The sequence below is a fragment of the Eschrichtius robustus genome, chromosome 16, assembly GCF_028021215.1.
Source record: "Eschrichtius robustus isolate mEscRob2 chromosome 16, mEscRob2.pri, whole genome shotgun sequence".
Classification (NCBI taxonomy): domain Eukaryota; kingdom Metazoa; phylum Chordata; class Mammalia; order Artiodactyla; family Eschrichtiidae; genus Eschrichtius; species Eschrichtius robustus.
Window position 1 is genome coordinate 38,330,796 of NC_090839.1, and position 25,899 is coordinate 38,356,694.

The following is a 25,899-nucleotide window of genomic DNA, read 5'->3' on the forward strand; positions in this document are numbered from 1 at the left end:
AACGTATTGTTTAGCCTCCATGTGTTTGTCTTTTTTACGTTTTTTTCCCTGTAATTCATTTCTAATCTCATCGCGTTGTGGTCAGAAAAGATGCTTGATATGATTTCAATTTTCTTAAATTTACTGAGGCTTGATTTGTGACCCAAGATGTGATCTATCCTGGAGAATGTTCCGTGCGCACTTGAGAAGAACGTGTAATCTGCTGTTTTTGGATGGAATGTCCTATATATATCAATTAAATCTATCTGATCTATTGTGTCATTTAAAGCTTCTGTTTCCTTATTTATTTTCATTTTGGATGATCTGTCCATTGGTGTAAGTGAAGTGTTAAAGTCCCCCAGTATTATTGTGTTACTGTCGATTTCCTCTTTTATAGCTGTTAGCAGTTGCCTTATGTATTGAGGTGCTCCTATGTTGGGTGCATATATATTTATAATTGTTATATCTTCTTCTTGGATTGATCCCTGGATCATTATGTAGTGTCCTTCCTTGTCTCTTGTAACATTCTTTATTTTAAAGTCTATTTTATCTGATATGAGTATAGCTACTCCAGCTTTCTTTTGATTTCCATTTGCATGGAATATCTTTTTCCATCCCCTCACTTTCAGTCTGTATGTGTCCCTAGGTCTAAAGTGGGTCTCTTGTAGACAGCATATATATGGGTCTTGTTTTTGTATCCATTCAGCCAGTCTATGTCTTTTGGTTGGGGCATTTAATCCATTCACGTTTAAGGTAATTATCGATATGTATGTTCCTATTACCATTTTCTTAATTGTTTTGGGTTTGTTTTTGTAGGTCCTTTTCTTCTCTTGTGTTTCCAACTTAGAGAAGTTCCTTTAGCATTTGTTGTATAGCTGGTTTGGTGGTGCTGAATTCTCTTAGCTTTTGCTTGTCTGTAAAGCTTTTGATTTCTCCATCAAATCTAAATGAGATCCTTGCCGGGTAGAGTAATCTTGGTTGTAGGTTCTTCCCTTTCATCACTTTAAGTATATCATGCCACTCCCTTCTGGCTTGCAGAGTTTCTGCTGAGAAATCAGCTGTTAACCTTATGGGAGTTCCCTTGTATGTTATTTGTCGTTTTTCCCTTGCTGCTTTCAATAATTTTTCTTTGTCTTTAATTTTTGCCACTTTGATTGCTATGTGTCTTGGCGTGTTTCTCCTTGGGTTTATTCTGTATGGGACTCTCTGTGCTTCCTGGACTTGGGTGGCTATTTCCTTTCCCATGTTAGGGAAGTTTTCGACTATAATCTCTTCAAATATTTTCTCTGGTCCTTTCTCTCTTCTCCTTCTGGGACCCCTATAATGCGAATGTTGTTGCGTTTAATGTTGTCCCAGAGGTCTCTTAGGCTGTCCTCATTTCTTTTCATTCTTTTTTCTTTAGTCTGTTCCGCAGCAGTGAATTCCACCATTCTGTCTTCCAGGTCACTTATCCATTCTTCTGCCTCAGTTATTCTGCTATTGATTCCTTCTAGTGTAGTTTTCATTTCAGTTATTGTATTGGTTATCTCTGTTTGTTTGTTCTTTAATTCTTCTAGGTCTTTGTTAATCATTTCTTGCATCTTCTCAATCTTTGCCTCCATTCTTATTCCGAGGTCCTGGATCATCTTCACTTTCATTATTCTGAATTCTTTTTCTGGAAGGTTGCCTATCTCCACTTCATTTAGTTGTTTTTCTGGGGTTTTTTCTTGTTCCTTCATCTGGTACATAGCCCTCTGCCTTTTCATCTTCTCTATCTTTCTGTAACTGTGGTTTTTGGTCCACAGGCTGCAGGATTGTAGTTTTTCTTGCTTCTGTTGTCTGCCCTCTGGTGGTTGAGGCTATCTAAGAGGCTTGATGGGAGGCTCTGGTGGTGGGTAGAGCTGACTGTTGCTGTGGGGGTCAGAGCTCAGTAAAACCTTAATCCACTTGACTGTTGATGCGTGGGGCTGGGTTCCCTCCCTGTTGCTGTGGCAGTCAGAGCTCAGTAAAACCTTAATCCACTTGACTGTTGATGGGTGGGGCTGGGTTCCCTCCCTGTTGGTTGTTTTGCCTGAGGCAACCCAACACTGGAGCCTACCCGTGCTCTTTGGTGGGGTTAATGGCAGACTCTGGGAGGGCTCACGCCAAGGAGAACTTCCCAGAACCTCTGCTGCCAGTGTCCTTATCCCCACGGTGAAACAGAGCCACCACACACCTCTGCAGGAGACCCCCCCAACACCAGCAGGTAGGTCTGGTTCAGTCTCCCCCAGGGTCACTGCTCCTTCCCCTGGGTCCCGATGCACACATTACTTTGTGTGTGCCCTCCAAGAGTGGGGTCTCTGTTTCCCCCAGTCCTGTCAAAGTCCTGCAATCAATTCCCACTAGGCTTCAAAGTCTGATTCTCTAGGAATTCCTCCTCCCGTAGCCGGACCCCCAGGTTGGGAAGCCTGACGTGGGGCTCAGAACCTTCACTCCAGTGGGTGGGCTTCTGTGGTATAAGTGTTCGCCAGTCTGTGAGCCACCCACCCAGCAGTTATGGGATTTGATTTTACTCTGATTGCGCCCCTCCTACCGTCTCACTGTGGCTTCTCCTCTGTCCATGGACGTGGGGTATCCTCCTTGGTGAAGTCCAGGGTCTTCCTGTCAATGATTGTCCAGCAGCCAGTTGTGATTCTGGTGCTCTCGCAAGAGGGAGTGAGAGCACGTCCTTCTACTCCGCCATCTTGGTTCTAGAATTCTATTGTTTTTATTTTTTATGCAATTTTTAAAGGTTACTTTCCATTTACAGTGATTGCAGAATATTGGCTGTATGCCCCGTGTTGTACAACTCATCCTTGAGCCTATCTTACACCCAGTAGTTTGCACCTCCCACTCCCCAACCCCATGTTGCCCCTCTCCCCTCCCCACTGGTAATCACTGTTTTGTTCTCTATGTCTGTGTGTCGGCTTCTTTTGTGTTACTCTATATGTTTGCTTTTTAACAGGAAAGGGATTATTTTGTCTATGAGAGTCCTAGTGTTTAAGGGTGAGGCCCAGCCCTTTACCTGGAAAATGGACACCACCTGCATGATGAAAATAAGTTTAAGGAATCCCAGAGGAGAGGGTGAAAGTTCCCAGGAGAGAGTTAGGGGCAGCTCCCATTCCTCACTCCTTTCCCCTTGAACCATCCAGCACAAGCCCCCAAGAGTTCCTCAAAGGACCTTTTCTTAGAAGGGCTGAAATAAGCTTTAAGTTAATTTAGACAGAATTGGAAAATATTGAAAAATGAGAGAACAATAACCATTACAACCTCCTGGGGAGGTGCAGAAACTGCCCATTTGGACACTGGAACCGAATTGATCCTGTGGGCTGGTTCCCCTGCATCCAGGCTGCGTGTGCCCACTCAGGACAGCCGACCAGAGGGAAGACACCCAGTGTAGTAGGAACCATACCCTGTGTCACCATGGAGCAGTGTGTGAGCTCAACGTGTGTCGGGGAATGATCTAGAAACACGCATCCTGGGGCTTGAAGATACACCTCGTGGGGCATTACGTAGACTATTAACGTATGTGCTTCTATTCAGCAATTCAAAAAAAAAAAATCTAAGTCAGTTTTTTCTGATTTTGTTAATCTGGAAACAATCAAAGAAGTTGATATGTATGTAGCTCACTTCTGGCACAACTTTCCGACTAAATTCTAGGGTTCTACTGACACCTTCTGGCATTTCATGTATTTTATGTTAAAAACAAAACAAAATGCTTAACATATTTCCCACAGTCTTTTGGCCTTATTATGCCAGGTGTACACTAAGATAACAGACAGAAGGAAAGGTCTGATGGGAAGGAGACATTTGGACGAGCCCTGAATACAAATTTCCCAGACACAAAGGGCAGAGGCCGGCTGCTCAGTGACCTTGGACAAGGCTGTGGACCTCACTTTCAGCATCACCAAGAGGAGAAGCTTCAGGTCCCTCCTCATGCCCTTTAGAGGTTGTGGGGATTTGGGGGCCTTTCTACTAACTAAAGCATAAGCCAAGTCACTGGTGTGATGACCTTAAAGGTCACACTCAAGGACTGTTCCATCACAATAAACAAACAACTTATTTTCCACACTGTATTTTCAAAAGATGGATGAATGTTGTTGAAGCCCCCTCAAAGCCTGATATCTCTGTAATTTATTTTAGAAACAACTAAATCAGAATGATCAGAAAGAAAGAGCAAACAGTCGCAGAAATGATCCACTTTTTTGCCCCAGGAAACCATGGACTTCGTTTTGTGTTTTGGAGCACGTAACAAGGCTTCGGTGCTTCCCAGTTCATGCCAACCAAATTATCTGTGCTTTTTCTGTCTCTTCTTGGGAAACTCTGTGTGGGCCTGTGGTTTGTTAGGCCAATCACAGGATACTTGATTGTCCCCAGGGGTTAGAGTCCCATATTTATCCTGACAGAGGAAGTGAGGTCTGATGAGGAAAATAATTGAGGCATTTCTTCAAGGCTGCTATTTCATTTCTTCCTCCTCCCTCAGAACCCTGACTTCACCATCAGGCTTGCTGAGGCTTTCAGTGCTATTTACCGTCCTCAGAAAATGGCCTTTTCTCTTTGTGAAAGGAAATTTTCCTCTTATCACTCCCAAGTCCCCCTTCAGAAGTCTGTTAGGTATGACTGGGGCTCAAAGAGGAAAGCACAAACTCGCTGGTAGACTCACATCCATTAGGGTGGCTACTATCAAAACACAAGCAAAACAGAAAATAAGGAGTTTGGTGAGGCTGTGGAGAAACTGGAACCCTTGTGCACTGTTAGTGAGATTGTAAAACGGTGCAAGTTCTGTGGAAAACAGTATGACGGCTCCTCAAAAACTTAAAAATAAAATTACCATACAATCCAGCAATTCCACTTCTGGGTATATATCCAAAAGAATCGAAAGCAGACTCTTGAAGAGATACTGGAGCACCCGTGTTCATAGCAGCATGAGTCATAATAGCAACACAAGGATCCATTGATAGATGAACAGATAAACCAAATGTGGCCTATACATACAATGGATTATTATTCAGCCTTAAAAAGGAAGGAAATTCTGACACCTGCTACAACACAGATAAACCTTGAGGAGGACATTAAATTAAGTTAAATAAGCCAGTCACAAAGGACAAATACTGCATGATTCCACTTACATGAGGTACCTTGAGTAGTTAAATTCAGAGAAACAAAGTAGAATGATGGTTACCATGGGTTGTGGGGAGAGGGAAATGCAGAGTGGTTGTTTAATGGGAACAAAGTTTCATTTCTGCAAGATGAAAAGAGTTCTGGAGATGGATGGTGGTGACGCTTGCACAACGATGTGACTGTTACTTAATGCCACTGAACCAATCACTTAAAAATGGTTACAATGATAAATTTTATGTTATACGTATTATATCACAATTAAAATTAAAACCACACACACGTATAGAACCCAGTCATCACCTCTGGCCCTCGCAAGTGACTTAATCCCTTGACCATGTTAAAGCTGGTAATACTATGCAGTGGTGTCCAATGGAACCTTCGGTGATGACAGAAATGTTTTTTATTTGCACCGTCTGATATGTTAGGCGCTAAGCCCATGTTGGGTTTGAGCACTTGAAGTGTGATGAGTGCGACAGATGCACTGAATTTTATTTTTATTAGGTTTAAATTTAATTAATTTAATTTAATTAATCTTTATTCAGTTTAATTTAGCCACATGCGGCTAGTGGCTGCCATGCTGGACAGGGCAGGAAGACTGTACGTCTACATTACTGTCTATTCCAAAGTAGTTTCCCTTCCTCAGCACAGAGCTACAGCAGTCAGACTAAAAACCTAAGAAGGTAAGGTGCTGGCTTGTGTGTGGGTTCAAGTTCTGTTTGAACCCTCAGTATCAATTTGCTTCAAAGCATTTTGCCAAGAGTGTGACTCTCATTTTTAGCAATTTGATATGGCATTCACTGGCATCAGTTATTGGACCCAAGGGCAGAATGGGCCTTAATTCATGGGCCAGCCTTTTCTAGTAAAATGCCCTTTGGAAACCCAAATTCCTTTACTGCCACGCACAGTCTTCTTCACGTTTCCTTGTAAATCCATGGAGTGATGTTATGAACTAAAACCGAGGTCCAAGTCCTTATACAGAAATCATGCAAGCACATTGCTCTTTGCTCTGGGTACCCTGGCATCGATGCCTGTTTTACTTTTTAAGGCTTTGCTGGAAAACACAGACAGGTAAGATAGGTAACAAATTCTTACATTGAAATAGAATCACACAATAAAATGGGTGAACCTCAAATGCCTTCATGCTCTAAAATGAGAGTAGCTAAGTATGTCATCATGTACTGTATAATGTTGCTTTAGAAATAATTAATATTGCCAGCAACTGAAAGGGGCTTATATTTAAACAGGCTGCAAATAGAAGGCTTAACAAGTCAATCAGTGGGCAACATTGCTTTGTGACAACCCAGTGTTTAATGACACTGTAGATGCCACATTTATCTTCATGGAAAGAATGAAAGCTGTTTATTAAAGCATAAAATATGAGCGTGTGGAATGAGGATGGCTGAGTGGCAGGAAGGAGATAAAGAAGAGTTTATATTATTCTTACACAAAATGGGTACGAGCTGTCTAATAAAAAACACCCAATTTAGCTCTGGCAGATTTGCTCACCAAGAAAACTTTTTTTCTTTCTCTTTCAGCAATGGGTCGAAGGCCTGAGATCCATCATACACAACTTCAGGGCCAACAATGTCAGTCCCATGACATGCCTCAAGAAACAGTGAGTTTTGTTTGCATGATCCTTTGTTCTTGGCGGTTATCAAACAAACAGTCAGATTAGGAGATGACGTCTATGTATATGGACCAGGCAGCATCTTCCTTGCCTTCACCTCTATGCTCCTGACCTTGGAGAAGATGTTGACCAATACGCACCTGTACTCCTCATGCCACCTGGCAGGGCATGTGTGATAAGCCCACAGCCTGAAACCTATTTGAAAGGAATAGTTGATGGCAGAAAGATGCTGGAACCTCAGCTCCCCAGTATCCTCTGGGTTGTGGGCCCTGTCCTTTGTGTCCCGAGACTGAGTCTACTGATAAATAGCTCTGCATGCCTGGGGCCATATTTGGGTGCTGATGTAGCTGGAGTCTCTGTTGCATGACACTGAGAAATGGGGAGTGTGGCCAAGAGAAGCACTTTTGCAAAAGCACCGATGGCTCCAGTGGAAAAGGAGCACTGGCCCCAGGGACTGTTTAGCACCCAATCAGGGATCCAAAAGTACTTCTGAAATTCAGAAAGCAGGCCTTCCTTACCCCAGCTCACTGTATTCAAAATTCAGAGAGGACCTGCCTGACATGGTAGGTTTTAACCCTACGAAGTTATTCTTTCCAGGTGACAAGAAAGTTACTCGAGTAGAAATTCTAGCTAAAGCCCAAATCAGCCTGTTTGAAAAGCAGTAATCCATGGAGGAGTGGGGCCACCTGTTATGACAGGGCCCTTGGCAGGCAGTTATGAGGTGCAGGAGAGAACCACACTGAGAATCTGCAGGGATAAGCCTGCATCTCTTAGCCAGGCCCAGGTCCGGCACCAAGGGTGGGATTCCTTGGACTTCTGGGCGATGGGAGGAGAGATCAGTCCTTTGGGCATTTTGCTTTTTACTTCTGGTCCCTTTGGCAGGTGCTTTAACAGCATGGACTCTGTGCTGTAAATCCCAGGTTGGCCACTTCGTTGCTGGGTCCCTCTTGGCAAATTCTTAACCTTGTGCTTCACTGTCCTCATCTGTGAATGGAGGTGGTGACACCACTCATAAGATTCCACGCAGAGGAAATAAGGTCATGGGGAGCACCTACCCCGGTGCCTGGCTCCCCATCCCTCCTCGTTCAGTATTAGTTATTTTGATTTTGATACCATCCCTCCGGTGTTTTTCCCATTGTCTTATCAGAGGGGAGTTATTTAGTCTTGTACATTCCTATTTTTTTGTGCAGCTGCTTCTCCTTGTCCTCTGCAGTTGCTGTGGCATGTTTTCTGAAAAATAAAGAGCAACCCAACAGATACTTTGAAGTTATAGAGCGTCAGACTTTTGGCATGCCCACTTATGCCTGAGTGACCCAAGTCCTTGTATCTGGACACCAGATCTTATCTGCCTTCATTGGTGTCCTGCCCATATCCCTTTCTGTTGCTGGTGTTCACCCATCCGCCAGCTGCTGGGAGGGTTAGGTCACTAAGAGCTCACACCTGCCTGCTTCCCCAGAGAATTGCCCTCTGCCTACGGGGAGTCACCCAGCCTGGGAGATCACTGTCCTCCATTGGCCTCTCTGCGGGATTGGTTCCAGGAACCCTGCTGATACCAGAATCCACCGATGCGAATCCCTTAGAGTTGACCCTTCGTGTCCACGGATACAGAACCCACGGATAAGGAGGGCTGACCCTAGACTCCTCCCTTCTTCTGGAAGGAAGCCCATGGCCAATGACAGGCTGAGACAGTATACAAGAGGCCAGCCCCCTTGCCACCAAGCCTGGTGCAGATCACACTCCAGAGCTCCCTGTGGCGTCAGGACAAAGCTCCAGCTGAGAGCCCAGCTTTGTGTAACTTCCTCCCTGCCTGTCTGCTTCCCTCACTCCTGTGGTCCTGAAACCATCCCCTTAAAAGTAGTCACGTGTGCTTCTAGGAAGCTTGACTTAAGACAGAAACTTTACCAAATCATCATGTTCTGCAGATTGTTAGAATGTTATTAACTGGAAACAGTGAGAATGGGAGTCAGTAGCTAAGAATAGTCCAAGCACCAAAGGACAAATATATGTTCTGGGTCTCCATGTGTCATGAACCCCTGGGGAAACAAGGCATTTTTCACCATCAGTTTGAGTTGATGAACTTCTCTGACTATTACAAATTAAGGATCCAGATCCCTTTATGGAGCTGGTGTCCACCCATCCACCAGTTGCTGTGAGGATTAGGTCACTAAGGGCTCACACTTGCCTGCTTCTCCATCTGTACTTCACTACACTGAGAGCAGCCTCTGGGGCTGGGGCGGAGGGGGTCCCCACTGTCCTCAAGACTAGGCTGGCTGGTGTTACCATGCACTTGCATTTCTTACCCCCTTAGTAGATTATTAAAGAGCAACAATCAAGGACGAAACCAGTCACCAAATAAGTGCCTACAATTTGCTTTGCTCATGCAAATTCCCAATTTTCTGATTCATCTAGGATTGCCAGATAAAATATGGGACTCTCAGTGAAATTTGAATTTCAGATAAGTAACAAATAACGTTTTAGTATAAGTACGTCCTATGCAATATTTGGAACATACTTGTAGTAAAAAATTATTTGTTGTTTATCTGAAATTCAGATCTAACAGAGTCCTATATTTCTGTTTGCTAAATCTGACAACAGTAAATTCATCTCACAGTGTGTAATTGCCTCTGGTTTTCCAAATAAATGTTCTTTGTTTGAATGAACTTTCTTTTAAAGTTCTTAACCAGATTGAAGCTATTTCTCCTGAGAAACATTAAAACAGTTGTTACTGTTGTTTTCCAGCTGGATGAAATTGGCATTTATGACCAATACAAATGGGAAAATTCCAGTTAGGAGGTAAGTCAGTTATTCTTGTCTGCTCTGCACAGCCTGGGTCAGCCCTTGTGATACCAGCCCACAGAGAGAGCCCCCCACAAGGACTTGTTAATTTCTTTAACTAAAGATATTTCTGGAAGCTTAGTTTGAATCACATCATCAAAGGCTGTGTTCAGTTTGTAAAAACCACTTATGGACGTAAAGTTGCATTTTTCCTCCGAATGGGTAGCATTAACTCTGATAAATTAAAGAACATCTGAAAATGTAGCAGTATTTTTTAATCTTCAACTAAGTGGGTTTTCAGGATTCAGGTATATTTCACCTACTTGCCCTGAACAACCTTTAACTACAATTAAAGAAGTTTATATTGTGCACCTACAGTGGAAGTGTATGGACGTGTCTTAGGAAGTGTGATGCCTCTAGACAGTGCATCTCATTCTGGGCTTCGCTGGTCCTCTGGTGCCCAGGACGAGTGGACATGGTGTCTGGGTATGCTATCATTGACACCACATGCCTTCAGAGCTGTCACTTCCCTCCTCACCCTGCCCAAGGTAACAGAGACAAGGGAGAAAATGGCAGGAAAGCCTGGGTGGAGTCAAGAATGAAGAGAAGGTGAACCAGAAATGGCCTTCACACCTGTGCTTCAGTACTTAAACTGATGTGCTTCACCCTCTGAGGATTTCTCACGCTCCCCTTTTTTCTGCCTCTCCACTCCTTCCAGCGTTAGGGGCGTGGTCTGTGGGTCCATTTGGAAGCTCTTGTGACAGTAGTGATGGGAATTCTTTGCCCAGCTCCCCAAGTTTTTTTTTTTTTTTCGTTGGTGTTTGTGTAAGCATTTCATGAAAATTCCAGAGGCTGAACTGGGCCCCAGAGCATCTGCTGCCCACATGAAGCCAGGGGTATATTAGGAGTCAGGAACCTGAATTATACATGAGTCCCCCAGATACCGACCCACTCTTATAGAATTCCCCCAACTCGCATTCAAGTTGACCTCTTCCTGGAAACTTTAGCAAAGAGGCCAACGACAAATAACAGACAAAACCCAGAACTACTGGGTGGAGTCGTGTCTAAGAACCGCTCTATCTTTCAGAGATGAGGTGGACAGGTCACCAGCTGCACAGCATTTGAGGGAATGCACTGGAGCCGAGACCCACTGATTACACTCAGCCCTTTCTGCCTCTCCTTTCCCTCTGTCTCTGCCCAGACTTGAAGCTTCCATTCTGCATCCCTCTGAGAGTATCTCCATACTCCCTCAATGTCATTCTTTTCACATTTGTCAGAACTATCCTAGAGGTCATCATTTTCCTTAACTCCATGTATTGTAACATTCATGGACTAAGGTATCCATGTGACACTGATGTATCAATGGGCAAATGAAAAGCATACACATCATAAAGAAGACCATGGCAGTATTCTTTTTATTTAACCTTTTATTGAGGGCTTCCAGGGTTATTGACCTCATGCATCTGTTGTGGTCTTTACAAATCTATATGTAGGATTCTCTGCTTTTTATTTAATAACTTACTAGCAAGTCAATTTTGTGTTTACTTTAGAAGCTTAAAAAAAGCCCCACTAACACCCTTGACTGATGGTTGTTGGCAAAGTCACTTAACACTGATCATTATTTTATTTAAAGCCCTTTGCTCTGTTGAGAATAGAAGGACAATTATTTTAATGTATCTCAGCATCCTACAGCTATTGCCAGATATATAGTGCATTTTTATTTAAAAATCAGTATTGAAGTAATAAGTCCAAACTTAGCACAGATAGCAGTGTGAAGACCAGAAATGTAGGTTGAATCAGTTTTTACATAACTTGCTCTCCTGATTTTTCTCCCAAGATAAGGTTCAGGAAATGGACAAAATAGAAACACATAGATTGTAATCAAAGCACTCCTAATGAGCAGTTCTGGTGTCATCTGTACACATCCTATGAATCAAGCCACTGTTACACAAGCTTGGAAGCCTTTGCTGATTCCAAAGATCTTTGTGCAGCATGTTCACATACAAAATTATTACCCTCTTTTTTGTAGAAATAGCCTAGATATTTTGTCTTCTTCTTTAGCTTTCTCTGACGTGAACTCTTTGGTGCCTGCCAGCATTAACAGGTGTTTGACACAAGACATCTGTGATCCAGGGGCAGTTTGTCAGAGCTGATGGAGAATTGATACCAAGCCAGCAAAAAGTGGATAAATCTTTATGTGGATGAGCTGCCAAGGGCGAGGTGGAAATTGTTCTGAATGTTTTAATGGATATGAAGAATAAACACTTTAAAATGTCATTTCATCACTATCATTCTGGAGTTTTTTAAAATGGAAACTATTAGTGTAGTGTGTGTGTAATATTAGAGGGGATCTGGCTTCAGGGTCATTAGATCAGCTTGAGAGTGGCCCCTCCTTGTGAGCTGTAACCAAAATTTAATGTCCAGGAAGCTGCAGGAAGAATAAGGGAAGAAAGTCTTTACCTCCCTCTTCTCTTTTCTTTCTTTGTACATCATCTTATGCAGTCTGCCTTTCTCCCCAAACTTACAAACTCACACTCAATTTACCTATCCACTCAGACCAAAGCTTTGAAGGTCACTCTTTTTTTTTTTTTAATTGCCATTTCCCATTCCTTGTAACATGGAGTTGGAACCAACAGCTACGAGTAGAAGGAGTCCCAAGGGAGACAGATGTGTTAAGAGGGCTAAGACCTCAGGGGTGGTCATAGCAGCCCAACTCCCTCATAATCCATCGACATCCTGAAGGCCCAGCCTGCCTACGACGAGGGTCTGGTTCTGCAGGGGGCTTCACTTCATGAACACTCCTTGACTGTTTCAGAAGATGGTATTAAAACCATTGGATAGATTGTAGACCCTTTGAGGGCAGAGTGAGACTCCCTGAGTTTCTAGGGTCATTGCTGTCTTGGTTGCCTGTAAGGTCTGCTGGAACAGGGAATTTAATCAGATGGACTGGGTACCACTTAAGGGTATTTGCTTTTCTGGCATTTCCTTTGGGGTAGGTAGTGTATTTTGCTTCAACAGAAACTCTGAGCACCTGTAGCTACAAAGCACTAAGCTGTACTCTTTGGGGCTGTGTATAAGGCTTGAATAAATTGCAGTCCCTTATACACACTCTACATGCCCGTGAAATGCCCTCGATGGTTTCTGAAATGCCCCCAGCCTGTGATAAGTGTGTTTCTTTCTCTCAGGACCCTGGTTAAATGCTGGGCCTCTGATGCAAGTGGAAACTCAGAGAATTCACCTTTGCACCACAACCCACTCACCCCTAAGCCGAATCAATTTTAAGGCCCAAGAATGACTCTGAAAGCTGCCTGTAGAGAAGGCAATAAAGGAGCCCCGTCTCTTCTACTTCCTTGCTCCTATTTTCTCTTAGAATGAGGGGAGCAAATCTGTGTTGAGGTTGCCCAGCCCGAGCCCCCTCGTGAAAAGATGGACCTGAGAATGAGCCCTTCTGACCATCATACCACCTCTTGCCTTTATTTATTTATTTATTTTGGCCCCTTGGCAGGTGGGATCTTAGTGCCCTGACCAGGGATCGAAGCCGTGCCCCCTGCAGTGGAAGCACGGAGTCCTAACAATTGGACTGCTAGGGAAGTCCCACCTCTTGCCTTTATTATCTTCTGTCATGTCTCTGGGCTCTGACTTTGCCCTCACTGATATATTCCCATGTGGATTTCCCTCCTTCCTGGCCCTGGGCACCCTATTTTCTCCTTCTCTCAGTTTCTCTATCTCCCACAAATGCTTGGACAGGCTGCTCCCAAAAGATGTCCTTGTTCTGCTTCCTATTTCTTGGCATTTCCCAAGCCCCAGCCAAGATTCTATTCCACGAACTCTCCCTTTCCTCCCCACTCCACCCCCTCCCCAACACCAGGTTGTTTCACCAGAAAGGCTCAGGCCCTACACCTGCTACATTCATGACCATGTTCATCAGTTTTCATCTCCTTTATGAGGCCTGTTGAAACCTAACAGAAGCTCGAGTTAGCTGAGATTCCCCTGAGATTGCTATTCAGAGAGTTTCCTCCTGGTTACAGATGCCAGACATCCCAAATCCTGCTGGAACCTGCAGCTCTCACATTAACACATACATACTCTGTTTCAAAAAAAAGACACACTGAATAGACACTTTCCTCTATTATAAAGAGCAGATAAAGTGCTTCTCAACTCAGTCCAATGTATGAAAATTCCATGAACTCTAGAGAAGTGGGAAAATGTGGGCATAGCACCCTTGACCCTAGAAACTGGTTTACTTAATGTCATACATATATGCTGTACCATGTCTGCAGATTTGTTAAAGAGAATTCATAGGCCTCCCTATATTTGAATACAACTGTCTCAAACATTTTTTAAACTGTACTTCTTGAAGTATTCTTAGACCACGTATGAAACAATAAAGCTTTGAATGAACACATAGCAATTCGTTTACCTACAGCTAGTTCTTCCCAATCTCTTCTGGGAAGTTGTACTCTGCAGTTGAAGTGGTGCTTTCTCCCACTCATCAAGATTAAATGGCGGTCACTGCTTACATTGAGAGCTTGCCTTCCACTTAACGCAAACGGTGGAGTGCATGACAAGGTTGGGCACGGGAGGCGCTGGTACAGATCCTCCTGTGCTCACAGGGAAGGCAGTCCAAAGCCAAGCTTCACAGATGAAAGTAAGCTCTGTCTTCCAGCAGAGGGTGGACTTCTGATTTAGACTTTAAGTTATTATGGTGACAAATCACCTGGGCCTCCATTCAGGGAGTGAATGAAGGCTCTTTGGGTGGCCAAGACATGGCCCAGAGTCAAGTATGGATTCCAGAGTCCAAGTCGTCTCCTCAATAGTGTTCGTTCTGAGTGTCACCAATTCATTTATCAGGAGTCTCTCTCCTACTTTTATCATCATCCGGAAATATGCTCCTTAAGGTGTTATCCATCTTACTAGCCTTGATGAACACAGTACTAATTCAAAGGAACCACCATTATTCAAAAATACTGTGTCTCAGGGGAATGGAAAGATTCTGCTGAAACATTGAATAATTAATTGTTCCCCTGCCACCCCTGTCCCTGACACCTGACACTTTCATAATAAAGTCCCCAATCCTTGAGGCAGCTGACATGTCAGAGTAGCTAAAGGGTGCTTAGCTCAAAATATATATATATATGTCTGATAATGCGTGTCAGCTGTAGTATGAAGCCAGGTAAGGGCGATCGCAGGCACATGCTGTGTCCTAAGGGACCTCCTTCCTTCCCCCAAGTCAAGATATTGTCACCATGAGGTTTTATTCTAGACATGCTGTTCCATCTGCCACATTCCTTTTTCCTAAGAAAGCAGTTTGATAGGATCGAAATTTATTATTGTGATTGTCCAATGGTCTGTATCCCTGGTGCATCTTACATTCACAAGTAGCCAGAGAGACCACCTGTCTTAGAATCAAGTCACCACACTGGCACAACCAGCTCTGGTAACCAGAGGGACATTGCAGGAGCTAGTTTGGGAAGTGAAAAATACCTAAAAATGAAAAGTAATTTTATTTGCCTTTTTCTTCTCCCCTATCCCACCATTCCTAGTTTTAATGGGACCTTTGCATCAGAGGAAACAGAATTAATAGTAACTTTATTTCTTTTTCTTTTCTGCCCTAGTATTACCAGAACCTTTGCATCGGGGAAAACAGAAAAGGTGATCTTTCAAGCACTCAAGGAGCTAGGTCTTCCCAGTGGAAAGGTATTCATTAATCTAATAATGTGTTTCTAAAACCACTTTGTGTATTTATGTTCTCATGTAATAAACAAAATTGTATTAAACTGATTCAGTTAGATTCAGAATTAGATTCAGTCACACATAGTACAGTCAATTTTTCCTTTATTCTCTTTCCTTCTGTCCTTCCTTCCTTTTGTTTCCTGGGCATTTTAACCTAAACGTTTTAGTATTCAAATAGTGTACTTCCAAATGTTGTTGTCAACTTTATTAAGAAAAGGAAATGACAGCCAGCCTGCTCTTTCACACAGCTTATGGAAAGCTTATTTTACAGAAACCCATCAACATTGCCTGGACCATGTACAATGTCAGCATGAAAAATGGCTCATAAATTCAGTTCTTCAGGATGGCTGTGCAATATTTTATGAAACATCTCTCCCTAAACATACCATTTGTGTTTGTGGCCCTTTGGATTTAAAATAATTGCAATTAACGTGTTAACTGCAAGAAAGATTTAAGCCTGTTGCTGCCTTAACAAATCCGATTTGAAATATGAAGTTCAGTATGAAAAGTAAACTCTTATAGGATCCCCTTCATGTGGTCTTGTGAAAATTCACAAAATAAGCATAAGAAAACATTGGGCTTGGTTTAGTCAGCATCCTTTAGGCAGGCACTTGCTTTTCTTCTTCAAGGAGAGAAGGAAAAAATGTTTCTTTGTATTTGTTCTGTGGAGTGTTTCCCAGAGCAAGCCCAGCTGTGGCCAGTGTTTGAACATGCAAACCATGGATGCATGGTAACTAGAAATGCTCATTTACACATGCCACCTTCTAGAGGCCTGGCCAATGGATGGACCTCCTGGCTCCTATCAGCAAGAATCAGAGATGAAGGCTCTGGAATTCCAAGTGTCATCACTTTGCTTCATGAACCTGTAGATTCTGTAGATCCTCCAAGGAGAGAAAAATGTGCCCTGATTTATGACACGCTTCTATTCTTTCCAGAATGATGAAATTGAACCTGCAGCATTTACTTATGAAAAGTTCTATGAACTGACACAAAAGATTTGTCCTCGGACAGATATAGAGGATCTTTTTAAAAAAATGTAAGTTCCATTTATGAGAAAGTGTCACATCAATGTTATCCTTGTATTTTTAGATTTTAAAAAACATTTTTGTCCTAATATTTTCAAATAGTATGTTGATAGTATCTAGGAATACCTAGTCAGGGTTACATTTTCACCCCTTAGTTTATTTGGGGTAAAAGTTCACTCTGATTTTTTGAGAAACTTTTACGTAAGTTAGTTGTAGCACCTGGAACTTCCCCCCCCTCCCCTCCCTGCATTGGCTTTACTAACTACCTACAATGTTAACTTGCTCCTTTAGGTATTAACCCATTATGTGAACTAACAAGATTCGATTTGGAATGTTATTATGTTGTTGAAAAGTCCATTCATTCCAATTATTTCAAATGGATGACTTACATGTTGTTTTTATAATAATGCCTGTGGATAATGCAAAAGAGGGATTGCAGACATTTTCTGTAAGCTAGTGGGAATGATTTCTTTCCTTTGTTGTTGTTGTTGGGTTATTTTTTTTTCCCCCTCACAAACAGTCTCTGGCCATTTTAAGAGTTCACCACTACTTCAGGGTTAGAAAATAAGTGTAGAATTATCATCAACAAATGTCAACATGTAAATCGTACCTCCTGTAGCATCATATACCAAAACTTACTTTTTCTAATAAATTTCTTTTCAGCAATGGAGACAAAACTGATTATTTAACGGTAGACCAATTAGTGAGCTTTCTAAATGAAGTAAGCTTTTTCATACATTAACTCCATCAGTCTGTGTGCAGTGGCTTGCCCTCCTCCAGCATCCTCATTGCATGCCTGCATCCTACACCTTCATTCGCTTTGCTTCTGACCTGCTGATCTTTCCATGATGGCTTTACCAGGTGCAAAAATCAGCTGCTGCCTTCATGTGTCCATGCACTTCCTCATTGGCTTTGCACACTGCTTTTTTGCTGGTTTCTTGCTGTGATGTGTAGCTCCGGTTCTGTGTGTGCGTGTGAATTTGATAATATATTCATTTAATTAAATGTGTCTATGTTTTTGCAAGGTGATATTTAAGGTACTTATTTTTTTCTATTTACTTATAAGAAATAGAAAGAGAATGGATTGAGTTTACCACACTATAGTTGGATTCTCCATTGCTAACTTTTCCTCATACCTTTGCATGGACTAGAAAAGCTTTATTTTTGTCTTTTAATGGATTGCATGTAAGAAAAATATGTAGGTTCGAATAGAATATTTAGACAACAAGCACGACATGGAGTTCCTGGGTGAAAATATAGTGCATATTAGGCCAATGAGATGGCAGGTTAAATTTTTCCTTTTTATTTTTATAACAAGCTCAGAGCTAATTTTAGAACATGATTCACTTAACAACCAAAACTGATTGACAAAATTTGCTTAAGCCCAAGAGAAAGATATTTCAGAACATGTAAAGGTTGCAATTTTTATTACAACTAAAATTAACTTCTTTTTTCCTCTACACGTTCAAAAAGTGTTTTCTCTTCAGTGAAACCCATTGAAGCTCTTGTTAATCCAAAAAGGGAAACTCACTTTTTGTCTAACACATTAATAATAAGAAGACTTTAAGTGAGGAATGGACAGTATATTTTTGTTTCAAAACAATTGATGTTAGCCATTATACCTTCTAAAGAGAAAACTTTAGGAAAGGCAGTATCATGCCAGATATGAGGTATTGCCTCAAGAAAAGACCACAGGTAGACTGTGATTTGCCAGTTTGCAGACACAGATCACATCTTTGCCAAAGGGCTTCTCTTTTCTTTCCCTGTCAGGGCTCAGTAGCTCCCAATTTGTAGGGTTGCACTTGAGAAGCTATGGTAACCAGAGCCTAGAAGCACCGATGCAGGAGAGAAAAGTTCCCCCATATAGCAGTGCAGATGCCTCCACTTTTAAATAATCCTTTCAGTACATTGCAGTATTTATTTTACTTGAAAACATTTCAAGTTTTTCACTCCACTAGTTTTTGGTCATGCGAATACTATGTTCATAATCTTTACCCAGATATTATCCACATTCTTACGCCACAGTTGCTTGGAAGTTAAGTTGCCTTGCTTTGCCTCCTTAACCCTTTGCCTATCTTCTGCTTCTTTTAAAAAATGTATTGTGTTATCTCCCTCAGCTTCTTCATGTACTTTGGGTCATTGGTCACCTTACGTTTTGGTGAGACAGGCAAAAATCTTGCTTTCTACTAAAGAGGGAAGATGCTTTAGTGGAGAGAAGATGTACCACCTCATCAGTTTGCCTAGAAAAAGGCCTCTTGGGCGCTCTGGGACGAAGCTGGTACCCAGCCATCTATTAAACATGACAGAGACTTAATATGCATTGTACTGTTCAAATGAGGAAACAGTTCTGAAGTCCTCAGAATAGGTGCTGCATTCATGGGTGCTTATCTCATGCCTTTCCTTTTTTGGGTGGTTTCTGTAGACCTACCCGATAACTACTCTTGTCATTCTTATGAGTCTTATGACAAAAAATTTAATTTTTAAAAGGTATGATCACCCATACTTTCTGGCTCTGACATCCAAATTCTTTCTCAAAATACTCTTTGGTAAGCTTTTATCTATCACTATTACACTGGCCAGTAGTGTTCATTTGCTTATGTTTCCTTCTGTTTGGCTTCTCATTAACAGTAAGGTGGCACCTTTAATTTGGGGGGGTGGGACTCATGGAATCAGTGTGATTCTAGATTTCTTTAGGTCACAGAAACTACAAGACAGTCCAGGAAAGTGTACAGCCTTTATTTTTAATCAAAGTGTCTGCCCTGTATCTCTTCCTTTTCTGTCCTAGTGAACTCAGCTGGAAGAACTAGACAGAAATCTGAATGTCTCCTTGAAGAAGGCTGTCAAACTTAGAGAACGTTCTGCCAGCGCCTTGCACCCTCTCTTTTGAGTCCTACCATTGTCCCTGTCATTGCTCCAAAGTCGAAAACACCCCTTGGGCAGAGCACCGTCAAAACCCATAATGAAAGGAGACAGAGTTCACTCAGGAAGGGAGCAGGCATTGGAATGTAAGGGTCTCTGACTTGAAAAGCTTAGACCTAAACATTTTCAAAATGCCTTAGCCATATAGTCTCAACAAGCTGGAATTCAACATTGTATTAGAAGACCTGGATCATGCAATTAGACAAGAAAAAATAAATGAATCCCAGGAACACAAAAGGACAAGGCCCTATTCATTATTTGCAGATGATGATTATGTAACCTGAATATCAAAAACTATCAACTGAAAAACTCTTTGAACAGATAGAGAGTTCAACAAGGTAACCAAATAAGTGATCAACAAAGAAAAGTCAATACACACACGTACACTAGCATTAACCAATTAGAATAGGTAACAGGAAAAAAATGCCATTTATATTAGCAAAAGCCATGCTGCCACCCACCACCTTCCAGCTTGTAAATCCCTTTATTCCTTATATGAAATTTTCTGTTCAGTGTACTAATGTGTATCTCCAGGAATTTGGAAGGTGAGGAGAGACTATCATTCACTGCCTTGGTTGCCGTGTAGGGGTTTCTACCACCTGCTCTCTACCCATGCCGTCACCACATACTAGCTTTTCACTAGTAGCTTTAGATCTGCTCATTTGCTTCTTCGTACGTCCGTGTTCATTGCTCCCCAGAGTGTGATCTGGGGACCAACAGCATCGGCATCACCAGGGAGCTTGTTAGAAATGCAGAATCTCAGGTCCCACCCAGACCTGCTGAGTTGGAATCTGCATTTAACATTATCTCCAGGTGATTTGTCTGCACATTAGAGTTTGTGAAGTGCTGGATTCCTCCTTGGAATGCTTAGTGTGAATGGAAAGAATGTAAGAGCAGCATAAACCTATTATTCTCCATAATGAACTTAGTCATGGAAATCCTCCACTCGGATCTAAAATTTTGCCACAGCTATGTCTCTTGGTCCCATCCAGTGGGCTGAGGGAAACTTTCTTTGCCTATATTATGGAAATAGCAAACTGGAGTCCAGGAGAGCTGGTGGGGGCCGTCACTATGAGCTGGCACATGGTTGGAAACTGCCACCAACTCAGTTCTCTATGTATCAGGGCTAATTAAAGCTTCTTGGCTTCAGTTAGTTTCACCTCTCTTTCCCTGTTCCTAATGAGAAGCTAAATTGATTTTAGTTTTGCCTTCACTCTCCATATGACTTCTTACAAAGATGACAGCAACTGAGGGCTGGCAGAATTGAGAGATGCATGAAGAGCTGGAGAAAGAGGTCAAATTAAGAAAGAGAGGCAGAGATTTTAGATAACCACAACAATCAAGAATTAGCTTTATTTTCTTGTTGCTGGTAATCTTTCCCCCTGCCTCACATATATCATAGGATCACGTTAGAGCTAAACCTGACTTGTTATTTTATTTTTTATTTTGCAGTTGAAAGAATGTATTAAAGGGCTCAAGATTGCTTTCCATTTACAATATCTTTATTCTTTAATGCATGAGCAAAGAGAGAGACGGAAGTATTTGGTGCTATAAACCTTACCAATTATTCCCTTATCTTTTTATATCTCTTTTGAATATTATTTATGTCAACATCTCTCTCCCAGTGCTGCTTGGATTGAAGCCAGTTGAAGTCTTTTCTCAATAAAAGTAAGGACATAATAAAGGAGGCGTGTTCATTATCTTCTTGTTCACTTGGGCACAGTTCTGTGAACTATTTTCGGAAGCTGTTCAGTATCGTATTTTACAAAGCCCTGGACATCACGGGGTGGATGCCCTCTGTACATTGCTACCCCAAATCCCAACTGAAAACCCATGGTCTCTCCCTCAGAGCTGTGAAGCACTTGCCCCACTGTCCTTATGTCCATGTGGAAATCTTCTGCAACCTTATTACTCTGAGATTACGTGGAAATGATATTTCTCCTCTTTGTTTTCTCATATAAAATTATATTTTTGTGACTCAATACAAGTTTTACCATTTTTTTCCTTGCCTTTGGGTTATCCAGATTACACTGTGCTTCCTTTTTGAAACGTGAACATTTTCAGGAAAGTAAAAGCTTAAGTTATCTGGTGGAGCAGATGTGAAGACAAGTGAAATTTCATATTGTCTTCTCTTAATGCTTATTTGCTGCAAAAGTAGAATAGGGGATTATGATACATCCATTTTAAGTACTCGGTTTTCCTGGCTATTGCTTCTGATAGGGGGATGTTCTGCTAGTGAATATCATGCCCTCTGATAAATTTTGATGGGGGTTAATTGGGAGGACATCTCAAACATTTAGCATTCTTCTATCCTTTGCAGAACTTAGGTACTTTTTTTTCCTACGGATATGCAAATATATTGAAATGCAAACCTTTATATATTAGAGTAGTGCTTCTTAAATTTGAGCACATCAGAATCACCTGAGAAGCTTGTAAAAATACAGATTCATGGGTTCCACCCCAGCGAGTCAGGTTTCGTAAATTTGGAGTGGGGCCCAAGAATGTGCATTTCTAACAAGCTCCCAGGTGAGGGTGATGCCACTGCTGCCATCCACAGGTCACACTACAGGGGGCACCGGGTTAGAACCCACATACCTCTGTACATAAAAAGCACCTAAGAATACCTGGATTCCCTCTCTTCCTTTCCCAACTTTGCCTCTTTCTTCTTTAGCTGAGTCTCTTCTTTCTCTCACTTTTAAATTCATATGGATTTGCCCCATGATCTCCATGAGTCCAGAACACTTACCAAAAGCATATCTTTAGATTAAAAGACTTAATTATAATAAGGCAGAAAACCTTATTAGTATAGTGGCCAACCATGAACATAACTGCAGTGGGGTCTCAAAAGTCCCTTTTCCTGCCACATCCATCTTCTTCCATGGTATTATTTTCAGAGACTGAAAAGGAAAGTGCCTAGAAAATGTACTGTTTGTTTGTTTGTTTGTTTGTTTTGAAAACAATGCTTTCTCACCAGAGAGCTCTGCCTGTCATTCCCTTGGGTAGGGGCTCTGGAGTTGCATGACAGCATCCATTTCCTAAACAAGATGTCTTGTAGCATGCCTTCACCTGCTTGGCGTTCCGTGGTCCACTGCACCATCTCTCTGCATACCCCAGGACTTTTCTTCTTTGTGGTCTCGAGGCCTGTTGCTCATATAACAGTTTCTGCTCTAGCACATGCATGGATGTGAGCTGTTGTGAGCCGTAATTTCTTAGATTCCAACAGAAGCATTCTTCATTGGGATAAATTGACAAAGAGATATTGATTCCTTAGGAGTTAACACTCTTAACTCGGTGGGGAGGTGGGAGGATCAGAGCAGGCTAGGCCACAAGTGCTTTAGGAAATTACATCAAGTGTTCTGTTGGCCAAAGGCATTCATTCTGTGTGCCCCACTCTTCAAATGATCATTTCAAAACAAATGGGGAAGGGAGATCCATATGAACTTTTAACAATTGTTTCTTCAATACTTTTTCAATAGTGCTTTTCAAAGTCTGTGCATATATTTGGGTAAAGAGTTGTTGCCGGTGTCCTACATACTGACCAAGTTTTGCTCACATCTGCTTATATGCCATTATTCCATTGAAGTTTCCTTTATTTATTTATTTGATGGATGACCAGGGATGCAATGTTTGGTCCTCTAATCTACCACGAACAATAAGGAAGTTTAACGGCCCCACTACCTCTAGGTACAGAAAGATAGTCAGATAGACACACACACACACGATTGTAGCTGAGTCAGTTAGTAAGTTGGACTTTTTTCATCACTGCTGTAAAGTTAGGATGACAGAACTGCAGAAATAGCTTTGCTCCTGGTGCCTCATATAACATAGCACCAGGAGCCTATAGGTGCTGATTTGAAAAGAATGACATCACCAACCTCCAAATTATTTACGTACTTTCTGCCCAGAGAATTTCCTCGGGGCAAACCAAGTTAGATTTCATAGTGAAATAGAATTTCTGAACTACTGATATTTAAATACAAATTTTCATATTGTTTAGAGCTTGTAAATATCCTTGTGCTGATTAATTTTCAACTATTACGATGGGTTCATTTTGATAAATATTGATTCAAGAGAATGAAGTTTGCAGTTCCCAAGAAATCTTTTATTCATGTAGAAAGACATAATGAAAATAAAATGATATTTGCCTGTCTAACTTTAGGGTTTTGGAGGGGTTTTTTGTTATTGTTGTTTTTGGTTTGGCATTTAAATGGGTATGTTATATATTTGGGGTTTTTTTGGATTTTTGCTTTTGTTTATCCTTTTTTTTTTTTTTAAAGATTTTTGATCTCACTTTTTATAAGCACTTATGCCAAATATCTTGCCTGTGGTATGGCAATGCCATACCGTTTTCTCTGTCCGTCAACTTTTGAAGAAAGAAAGTATCTTCTGTTTTCTCCCTCTTCAGTTCAGTGAGGGGAACCAACAAACTACTACCAAATTTGGACGTTTCTGAAGTCTATTTTAGGAAGAAAGACAGGAAAAAAGTGAAATCTTCTCTTTGTAACTGTAAACATGATATTCTAGATATATCTTATATTAGAAATTACATACTTTAGTGATGTGTACTGGCCCAAGGGTGAATGTCAGCCTAAATGGAGTTATTTTCTCATCATAGCATCAACGAGATCCTCGATTGAATGAAATTTTATTCCCATTTTATGATGCTAAAAGGGCAATGCAGATCATTGACATGTATGAGCCTGATGAAGACTTGAAGAAAAAAGGTAAGAAAAGCGAAAAAAGAGAGAATTTTTCTTTGTTTAAAAAAAATCAAGGACATATGCAACTTTTAAAGTCCTTGAATTTTTAGTTAAAGGTATCTTTAAATGCTTTGGAGCTATCTAGAGGCAAGGATTGATAACTGACTAATTTTTTTTTTTTTCCTTGCTCTAAGTATAAATTTTACCTTACACCAAAATTTGTTCGTGCTGCCTGAAGTGTAATGATAAATTTATTATTAAACTATAGTGATATTTTCCCCATGTACTTTCTTATCTTTAGTATTGCATAGTGCTTAAAATGTAAAAATGCCAATTATAGTCTCTGTTTGCCATCTATGAAAACAATGGCATTTGCTATAAAAATTGATGCCTTCTTCTTCTTCCTTTAGTTTTGCAAGCTAACTAAATTTAATACACGGTTTAAGCAGCCTTTTTACTCATCATTTGACCTCTGGTATGGAAGATAAATGCAATTGACATGAAATTAAATAGGAATCAATTTAGCAAATTGTTGGGGTTTCTGAGCATTTGCTCAGTGAAGTTTCTTTCAGTGAAACTTTGGAAACAATGTGTTGTTCATTCCAACATTTAACAAAGGAAAGGTATGGAGAGGAAATTTGATTGGTTCTATAGCCATGAGAAACACCTGCAAAGGATGGGAGTGATGATGCTAATATAGTATCTCCAGGGAGTGCCAGGAGATACCTGACCTGGAGCCTCTGGCCTTATGTCTCAGTGGAGAGTGAAGGGAGATCTAGGTTAAGTTCTTTCTGTCCCATCTGCCCATGAGTATCATGGCCTCCTCTTTAGAATAGAGGTTCTTTTTTTTTTTTTTGTATCTCAGTGAGTGTGGCTGAAAGATTTGTACGTTCTCTGGACACACATAGAACCTGTTTATACACATGCCTGGCCCACCATACCATGTGGCCTTACCCCTGATATTTTTCCAAGCCCAACAGAGTTTTCCCTTCATTATAGTCATACGTTTACACTTTTCTGCAGGGTCTCAAATATCTATTTTCAGCAAGACTGCTTCATCACTTATCTCTTTATCAATATCCTGAGTATCATAATTAAGTCCACATGGCATGTGATTTAAGTGAAGGGAGGAGTGGCTTGGCAGAAAATCTAGTACTTTGCAGTGGTGGGAGGTGATGTGATTTTTGTTGCATCCCCTGTTGCTGTGTGACCTTGAGCAAGGAACTGTATTCGTAGGCCTCAGTTTCCCTGCTTGTAAGATGGTGGGGTTCATGCAGTCATTCAATTAGTATTTCTGTCCCCTGCTTTCAATCCTTATAGGCACAGCCAAGCACTGTGCTAGGTGCTGGGGATTCAAAATGAAATAAGGCGGTTGTGATCTACTGAAGGAGAAAGACCTATGACTCAGTAGTGCCTTGGTGGTTGATAAATGTTATGATAGAGGTGTGTTTTATTCTGTATAAGGTCCTCCCAGGTCCTAAAAGTCTATGAAATTACCACTGACACATCTAAAAAGCATAGCTTCACCATTTCACATATGACAGAAATGTTAAAGTCTGTCATTATCAAGTATGGGTGAGAATGTGGTGCCAAAGACATTCTTATCAACTATGCTGAGTGTGTAAATGGGTACAAACAACCACCTTGATGAATATTTTGTCAATAATAAAGTGGAAAATATGCCTCTCCTACAGCCCAGCCTCTTCACTTCCAAGTACGTACCCTAGAGAATGTTCCGTGTCTTTCCCGAGTCTGGTGTCAGAGTGGCCCTGCTCAGTCCTCAGATCTCTGTTCCTTCTATCCTCACTCCTTGAGTGAGCTCATCCAAGCCAATGGCTTTAAGTTTCTTCTATACACACATGACTTTCAGATTAAACTCTCCACTCCTAATCTGTCTCTTAAACTACAGACCTGTATAGTAGACCTCTCCATTTGGATGCTGAGTGGGCATTATACAATATGCTTTGATTGTCCCCATCCACAGACCTGTCCCTTTCCCAGCCTAGAAAATGGTACCGTGACT

General features: G+C 41.4%; 1 protein-coding gene across 1 annotated transcript in view; it reads left to right on the forward strand.

Annotated features, from left to right (window-relative positions):
• The window catches only part of PLCB4 (phospholipase C beta 4), a 423,084-nt gene that overhangs the window by 312,821 nt on the left and 84,364 nt on the right, over positions 1–25,899 (forward strand). Inside the window, exons 7-12 of the mRNA XM_068565571.1 lie at positions 6,633–6,712; positions 9,464–9,517; positions 15,115–15,196; positions 16,168–16,268; positions 16,921–16,978; positions 23,792–23,900. Of these exons, the coding sequence (XP_068421672.1) occupies positions 6,633–6,712; positions 9,464–9,517; positions 15,115–15,196; positions 16,168–16,268; positions 16,921–16,978; positions 23,792–23,900 (484 nt within the window). The remainder of the gene's footprint in view (positions 1–6,632; positions 6,713–9,463; positions 9,518–15,114; positions 15,197–16,167; positions 16,269–16,920; positions 16,979–23,791; positions 23,901–25,899) is intronic.